General features: G+C 38.5%; 1 protein-coding gene across 4 annotated transcripts in view; it reads right to left on the bottom strand.

The window, feature by feature from the left end:
* Positions 1-2,363: 2,363 nt before the first annotated feature.
* prtga (protogenin homolog a (Gallus gallus)) overlaps positions 2,364-9,057 on the bottom strand; it is a 69,175-nt gene continuing 62,481 nt past the window's right edge. For 3 of the 4 annotated variants that reach the window (XM_028443178.1, XM_028443177.1, XM_028443175.1), the window contains 5 exons: positions 8,497-8,676; positions 7,661-7,784; positions 6,738-6,867; positions 6,452-6,565; positions 2,364-6,266 (listed from right to left, as the gene is read on the bottom strand). In XM_028443178.1, coding sequence (XP_028298979.1) covers positions 5,889-6,266; positions 6,452-6,565; positions 6,738-6,867; positions 7,661-7,784; positions 8,497-8,676 — 926 coding nt within the window. In that variant the 3' untranslated portion in view covers positions 2,364-5,888. The remainder of the gene's footprint in view (positions 6,267-6,451; positions 6,566-6,737; positions 6,868-7,660; positions 7,785-8,496; positions 8,677-9,057) is intronic. The other variant, XM_028443176.1, reaches the window with a different exon arrangement.

Raw genomic sequence — 9,057 nt, 5'->3', positions numbered from 1 at the left:
CGGTGACTCAGTGAAACACAAGCCAAAGCACACGAAGACAAATACACGTAAGCACTGTTAATGACTCACAAACACTAACGTTTTGTTTTAGTTCAGATTTCAACCCGAGGCGGAAGCACGTGCTCAGTGTTATTATGGGGGGCGAGCCGCGTGTTCACAACAATCGATCAATAATAATCAAATGTTAAATGTGGTTTCTCTATATATTTATCAGTGACACCTTTTGAACATCGACACTACATTTGAATTGGATAATCATTATCAGTTTGTTTGTATGGATTCCTTCTCTACTGGGCCCCTTCCCCCACATATCAATCATTTCTATTTGCTACTTTAGCCTAACGCTGAAGCAAGCATTAGTTCTTCAATTATTGTTTTTTTTTTTTTTGTATAAGAAAACATTCCCAACAACAGATTATAGCTCAGTAGTATTTAACTCAACGTGAACGTGTTTTTTTCTTTTTTTGTAAATACCTTTAGTCATTCACTTAATTTATGGGGCAACAGACAAAGTTCATGATATGATAAGATAAACGATAATGGGCTCACGATAACTATACAATATTTTGGGAAGGGAGGAGGACAACAACAAAAACTGCAGTTGGAAACAAAAAAATAAACATGATTTTATTCGACTTAGCTCTGGATATGACTGCTTCAACTCTATGATCTGTTCTGTGTAGAAGATACATAATAATCAACTGAATTATAGTCTGAGGATAGTCTTTAATAAAAAGTAAATCTATGAAGTTAAATGAATCACTATTACAGTCTATTGGCCAGGATCACTTACCAAATGACAGATGTTTTAGTCACATATCGACCACATCTGTGTCTGATGAAGAACATAGACAGACAGACCTATAGGCGTTCAACATTGCGTGTGAAAACCAGACGATTTTTTTTATCTGTACTAGTGCAGTGCCCGTAGTAGGAAGTATGTCTTGCTATAGAAAAGTGGGAGGTTAAATAGCTTTTTTATGGATGGTTTACATGGGCGCTTTAATCCCTCTTTAATTCAGACTAAAAGTTAAATCCTCTTTAAAATGACCTTGTAAACACTTCATTCCTAATGCAAATTTAATTCTGATTTAAACACACACGCACACACATAGTGAAAGCCTTTTTTTAAATTTTATTATTCTTTATTATTATTATTACTCATCTTAGTTACAAACGTTGCTCACTGAGGACACCTGCTAATCAATATTTACGGGGTATTTTCTTAGGACATTAGACCCTCTTTAGTCATTTTTAAAAGCCCTTTGTACAGTCACCCCTGTAGATTCTACGCAGCTATCCCGAGTTGCCTGACTACCTGTCAACATTGAGCTGTTTCTGCAAAGTTGCATTTAAGACAATTTTAATGAAATCATTTATGGAGTGTATCATTGAAGTCCAAACAAATCTGCACACCCTTGAACCAAGCAGCAGCCATGTTGAAAGTCTCAGGTCAATCTGAGCCTGATTCGCAGAGGTATTTGAGCACACACACACACACACACACACACACACACACACACACACACACACACACAGAGCGAGAAGAGCGAGAGAGACGAGTGATAGCGAATGTGTATGGAGAGGAGAGAGAAGGATGGAGAGAGAGAGAGAGAGAGCGAGAGAGAGAGAGAGAGAGAGAGAGAGAGCGAGGGAGGCGAGCGAGAGAGGAGGAGAGAGGAGGAGAGAGAGAGGAGAGAGAGAGAGAGGGAGAGAGTGGAGAGGAAGAGGGGGAGCGATAGAGAGAGCGAGAGAGAGAGCGAAGAGAGAGAGAGGAGAGAGGAGGAGGGGAGAGGCGAGCAGGAGGAGGAGGGGAGAGGGAGAGCGAAGGAGGAGAGAAGAGAGCGAGAGAGAGGTCTGCAAAATACTCTGTCCTTAAACTGACCAAACAGGTCCAGACCGTTTTGTCCTTTAGCAGTTGCTGATCTCAAAAGGGTTTTTTTATGATGAATGATTGAAGAAATTATCATAACAACACCACTTCTCTTAAAATGTGTGAAAATCTTTTTTTTCCTAAGGATTTAAACTCTTACATCTGGGCACCAACTTAAAAATAAATCCTAAAGATTTATTAAAGTTTTGTGTATGTATGACATGCTTCCCAAGATAAGGCTTCTGTGTTCCTGTTTATGGACTGAAGAGGAAACAAAGACACTAAGGAAGAGCTGAAACACTCCACTTCAAAGGAGAATCTTATCATTCCAAATGCCCCACGTCCTCTTTAAGAGAAAGAAACACAGACCGCCGTCACCAAATCATTTTTACACTTTTATTTTAATCAAGAATCTTATTTTTTCATCATTAAAAACTCATTGACATTCTAACTAAACCAAGAAGTTTTAAGGAAAAACAATTCTGACAGACAAAAAGGAACAAAACATGAAACAAAACATCAGATAATAATTACATAGATACATTCAATTTCATAGGATGACAGTCGTTTCCTCCTGAAGGTGGAGGAGCAGCTCCGGGTTCCCCTGAGTCTGACTGTAAATGACCCAAAGTGCTCCTCCACTCTTCGTCACACATCACTGCACACAGGACAATACCTTTTGGATTCACAGGCTCCAACACAAAGGAAATGCAAACACAATTATGATGTAGGAGATTTTAAAGAATATAAACATATGAAAGCTTCAGTCTTACAAGTCTGAGTATGTTTCATCTGCACATCTCACAACAAATAACACATGAGGTAACACCTGGAAGAACTGTGAAGACCCAAAACAGGCACAGTGCCTCTCCAGCAGCCACGAGTGTGTAACGGCAGAACACGCTGTTCTACTCTGCATTGTTTCCAGGTGCTGGATCAGGCCTTCACAGCTCTAAAACATGCACTTTATTTCACTTTTGGACAAAAGTTCAACAAAACGTTACAGTACCAAATAAAAAAAACTGTGTCATCCTGTTTGAAAACAAGTTTTGATTTTGAGGAAACAGAGGATGATTAGGAAACATTTCCATCTGCTTTCTCTCCTAACAACACATTACAATGAGTGTGAGAGCATTGACAATACATTTAATACAAAGCTAGGATGCTCCTAAATTAATCTTCTGCCAATATGCAACGGTGACCTTTAAAAAAATATCTTTGGTTAATGTTGTTTGCTTTTTTTTTTTTAATGATTGTGTCACTTTTTCATCCCAAACACCCCCATGATTGAATCCTTTACAGATACTCCTTGATTAAAGCAAACGTGCGAGAACTTTTCTGCACCCGCTGATCCTTCTGCAAACTCTCGAACGCCTTTAAAACCAGCCACAATATCAAAATATATAGATATAAATTCTGAATATTCAATGTAATACAGTATAATTCATTTTTAACTTCCATGTTAAATAATTCTCTGAAACTTATAAATATCTCTGTATAATTATTTCTTATTTATCTAGTAAGACAAAAAATCAGCGGGCGCAAGTTTAACACGACTGCACCGTCGCAGCACAGACTACTAATCAATATAATACACTGTAATTAACTCTTATAATACTCTCTGTACAGACGTCTGTGTGCGACAGGTTTGGAGGAACACTGCATTAGGATTATAGAAATGGTGTGCTTAAACACTGATTATTTTTCACTCTGTCACCACTCAGCTCGAGGACCGTGCGGTCAGAGTTTCAACCCGCATCTCTTTGCATTTCCTGTGTGTCGCGGGTCAAGGCCACTAATGTGCAAGGCTTGGTTTGAGGACCTCAACTAATCTCCGAGGCTGGCGCACTTGGTCTCCTCAGTTGGTGAAAAGTTTTGAGGCTAAAGAAAAGTCAAACTGCAAACAACTCTTTGGGTAATAGCATCACAGTCACCGCTGCACATTGGCCTGGAATTCAAAATAAACTAGCTGGCAGACAAAGGGCTAATCTTCATCTACACTATAGCATGGTAAGAACTAAGACTTGGTAAAGAGGTAAACTACAAAGTGTACTCAAAGGTAATTTGTCTTCTACGAAAAATAGAGTATTTTTTTTTCAGTCAGGAAAACATTTGGATGTTCAATTTTTCCACTTCACACTCTGATTAAACCCTCCCTTTGCTTTCACTACAATCATTCTTCATGTGTCACATCCTCACGTGGAGCTTCTCCCTCTGCGATTAGGCTTTGGTTTCTGCGTTCGAGGGTCAGCATCTCACATTAAGGCCAATTTTTTTTTTTTTTTTTAAAGCTTTTCTAGACCGACATGCCACTGCAAGCACTTCTGGTGGGAATCTTTACACAAATGAAACAAAAAAAGTCCACAAACAGCGGAGAGGAGGAAAAACAAAACAAAAGAAAAAAAGACATTACAGGTGAAACTACAGAGGAGGTTTCCATCTGTGGGGAGAGCAGCACCGACTACTGGCACAAACAGAGATACATTCATTGGTTTTTCTATACGGCAATTACACAATACAGCAGTTTAGTACTAAGAAGATACCCTGTCTGTTCACCATGTAACACTACATGACTTTTCAAAGGTACTAAACTTTGTTCCCTGAGTTTAGGAAAACAATAAGGCAATAAAACAATCTTTTAAAAGAGGTAGTATAAAAAGGGATAGCAAGGGCAGCTGCTCATCAGAAAGACAAAACTAAAGTGGGCAATCATAACTTCTGTGAAACCATTATTCAATAAGGAACAAAATAATATTATTAATACTGGCTCAGTACCTCAGCCACATCTGAGGAGATAAATACAGAACTGCTGTTGTGTTTCACATCCTTCAGTCCACCACGTTATGGAGAGAGAGGAGACAGCTGCAGCGCCCTTACCATCCACCAAATCAGGACAAAGCAACAAAATATGACCATTCTTTAAAAAGTCATCAGGAAGTATAAAATGTAACGCAGCTGAGGCAGCTCATCACGCAACATAGGTAAAAGTAGTTGTTAAATACACAGTGGAAAGTTCACCGGCAGGCAAACCGAGGTAGATAATCAGCAAAGAGGACTCGCTCTTCCCTTTTGCTCCAGTGATAAACTCTCTTAAATAAAGTCAGAAATGTCACTCTGACAATCTCCTTCAAACATTCATGGTGGGTGAGAATTTCTAGAAAAAAAAAAAGAAAAATACAGACATTGAAATAAAAAAGACCCTTCTGGTCACATTTTAAAGTGTAAAAGGCCTTTGTTGGCTTCAAAAGAGGAAAACAAAGCTCACACACATCCCAGACACACTGACAATCAGGCCTGCAGGACACTTGAAACAGAAAAAGACCTCCAGAAGGTCCATGAGTTCCTCAGGTAAAGAACATTGAGTGTCCTCATTCTTTCATATCTGCTGAGTAAGATAAGGCCCCTTTATGTTTACACCAAGACAGAAGAACAGATTATAATAAGTAACTAGCAGAATTAATGCAAAATAATTTGTGTGGTATTAAAATAGTAATATTTTATACTGGAACCCTTGTCTTTTTATCTTCATTTATACCTGATTTTTACTGTAGAGAGTCACGGGGGATGCTGGAGCCTAACCCAGCAGAAACTGAGTGTAAGGCAGTCTGGACCCCTCCATGGTATGACAGAGCCAAGTTGGGGACTTGAAACCACATTGTTCACCAGTGTGCCACAGAGTGACCCTATACAGGAAGCTGCTGCACAAAATCTGAAATCTTCAAATTCATAAATTAAATGTATAAACTTTGTATGTTTTATATTTTCTAACTTAATTTATGGATGATGGATCGCTGGGATGGCAGTTTTGTTTCTTATGTAGTGTCTAACTCTGTCTGTGGTGAGTCGGGCTGACTGTTATCTGCTTAAGTTCTATTTATTATTTATTTGCTCTTGTTGTTTTCCTCCATGCTGTAATCTACTGTATATGGCTTGACTGTATTTTCCTGTTCCTTTTCTCCAAGTGTCCTGCTGGTCCCACTCACACACAAGCACGCACACACACACACAGACAGGCCTACACAACAAAAAGCGGAGGCTGTAATCTGCTCTGGCCTTCGTAATGACAGCGTCCAGCATCCACAGAGAGCTTGGTAGAGTTCTGGCTCTCCTCAGTGGGGCTACAGTCTAGGTCCGTGCTGTCTTCTCCTGTCAGAGACGGAGGTCGGCTGCTGTGACCGGACGACAGGTTGGTCAACTCCGTCTCGTCGTGAGAGTAACGGCCCGAGTCTCCAGTTTCGTGACTCCCTTCACTGTTGGAGGAGCCCTCAGTGTCACCGGGGGCTCCGAACAGGCCCTGCAGGCTGGGGGGCTGGTTTGGAGAAATGGACATTTCATCTTCGTAGGTGAGCACCGTGCTGCCCTGCTGGTAAGTAACAACGCAGAGACTGTGATTCTGTCGGAAAGAAAATGAGATTCACATTTAATCTGGTAGGTTCCGGATCAGTCATATGATAAAAGGATTTGCATTTCCTGTGAAAGCATAAAAATGTATTTGATTAAAATTCTCAGTAAGCAATCTTTCCTCCTGTATCACAACCAACATGCTCAGAGGCTTAGCTTTGACGTGCAAACATTTACCTGCACGGTTTTACTGTTTTTTCTGTGATTGTTGCTGAACAAACACCACTTCTCTTTCTTCTCTGTGTTTGACTGGACAGGGCCTTGACAGTTGATGACGAGGTTTGTCCCCCCCTACAAGATTAAAAAAATGACTCGTATTATTAAATCTCAATTTAAAATAGAAGTTCTAATTGATTCTTGATCTTTGCATTGATCCTAAATACCTCTGCAGCCCAAGAAAATAAGCTTACTAAACATTTACAAAGGTCTACTAATTAAACTTCTCTAATATATATATATTTACCTTGGAATCAATAAAATGCCTTTGCATCATCGGCACGGTCACGTCTGCAATGTCAGCTTGTCCCTGATGTTCTCCAGCTGCAGCAGATGTGCTCCTAGCCTCTCTGTGCATCTTCACTGCTGACAATTTCCTACAATAAAACAAAGGTGATGTCACGGAGGCACAGAACAGAAAATAGTATAGTAGAGCAGTGTTTCTCAAATGGGGGTACGCGTACCCCTAGGGGTACACAATGACACTACAGGGGGTATTTGAAAGAGAAAACGATAGTGGAGAATTAACAAATAAATTGTGAGTCTTGATCCCACCCCAGGCGTGAGAAATTATAAAAACTATAGAAATAAATCAAGAGCCACTAAATCAGTGTTTTTCAACCTTGGGGCCGTGCCCGGACTTTAAATGGGGTCCCCTGAAATTTCTGAAAAATTAAAATAGATTTTAGAATTTTTTTTAAATTATTATAATCTTTTTTTCAATTAAAACAAAACAATCCTAAACAACTGTATTTCTATTCTTGCACTATGTGAATCTAGTTCAACTAAAATGCAGTAAAAAAAACCAAATATATACATATATATATATATATATATATATATATATATATATATATATATATAAATCTGAGCTCAAACATGATCAAAAACAAATTCTAGAGTAAAATGTCTTTGGGTCACCAGAAATTCATGATCTCAAAATGGGGTCACGATCCAAAAAAGGTTAGGAACCACTGCACTAAATACTGTTTCTTTCCACTTATTTACCAAATGAGATTTTTTAAAATGTGTTATCATTCCTTCATTCCATCAGTATGCTCTACATTAGTTTTTTTTTATAGTATTCTGAGCAAAATAGTAGTCAGACAAAGGGGGTACTTGAGCCAAAAAGGTTTGAGAACCACTGTAGTAGAGGAACAGGGAACTCACTTGTTTTTGCCTCTACAGATGATGACGAAAGCACAGATGATGATGCAGATGAGAGCGATGCAGACGCCCACGCTGATACCCGTCATCGACTTTTGATCGAGGTGGTAGAAACCATCAGAGAAGCCTGTGGAGAATCAGAGTGACGCTGTTACACTGATTGTGATCAAATGTTTAGAACCAAAGAGAATAAATTTCAGTCTTTTCCATTTGTTTATTTATTTTTTTTGTTTTCTGACGTTTTTAAAGGATTTTAATGCTAAAAAAGTTTTTAATACATCCTCTGACTGTTAAAATCATAAAAACATGGCACTATACAATCATCTGTTTTTTAATCAACAGATTATGTGATGATTTAAGTGCATTGCAGCATTTACACTGTTTAAATAAATGGTGGGACTAACTTGGTTGTGTTTATTGTGTGCACAACAGGACATTCGTTTGGAAAATTGTAGCTACTTAAAATTTTGGGTTCATTAATTAAAAAAAGTAGTTTGTTCATAAATGAAATATACATTATCTGAACAATAAACAGTAAATTGGCACAACTCTTCTGTCTTGCAATTTTTAGTTGCTAAAACTCAAAACCGCAAGTTCTTAAACATAAAAAGTATTATTATGAAGCAAAAATAGTGAGTTGCCTCAAATTTTACTTTCTGTTATGTTTAGTTAGTGGAACTCAAATATTATAGTCACAATAAATAATAATAATTATCCTGAACAAATATTAAGTAGTTGGCTAAAGAAATATAATTTAATCTCAAAGCCTACATTTTTCAGTTCTGAATCAAAACCTAAAAATACATTTCTAACTTTTTCTTTTTTGCAGTGTAACTAACCTGTGGTGTGTGTGGAGCCTCGGGACAGCCGGACATCGCTGCTGAAGGAGCGATCCGCTCTCACCGACAGCTCCACAGTGTGAGAGAACGGTCCATCACCCATGCTGTTGGAGGCAGACACTTTCACCAAATAAACCTGACCGGGCTTCAGGTTCTCCAGGAGAGTCATGGTGACGGTCCCTGTTGGAAAAGTTACATAAAGATGTTTTTTTTAAAAAAATGAAGATAATAAATAACCACTGTGTCAAACTAAGCAGTGTTGACTTCATCATTTTTCCTCCATAGTAGTTTTTTCTGTATAGAGTCATAAGACACTAGACTGTATGCTAGATTGCACAGGTTGAGTCAACACACAAGGAACCTCACACATTCACTCAGAGCCTCCAGTCAACCAAACAGCCATTGCTTTCAGACTTATTATTAAAAACTTTACTCTCAAGAGATCTTTGACTAACTAATCCATAACTAAACATTTCACGTGAAAAACGAGACATGGCAGATGATGTTGTGATACTCATATCTTACATTAGATCAGGGGTGTCAAACTCATTTAGTTCAGGG

Source organism: Gouania willdenowi, chromosome 3, assembly GCF_900634775.1.
Source record: "Gouania willdenowi chromosome 3, fGouWil2.1, whole genome shotgun sequence".
NCBI lineage: Eukaryota > Metazoa > Chordata > Actinopteri > Blenniiformes > Gobiesocidae > Gouania > Gouania willdenowi.
Note: the sequence above shows the minus strand (reverse complement) of the source record. Positions and strands in the feature narration are given on the sequence as shown.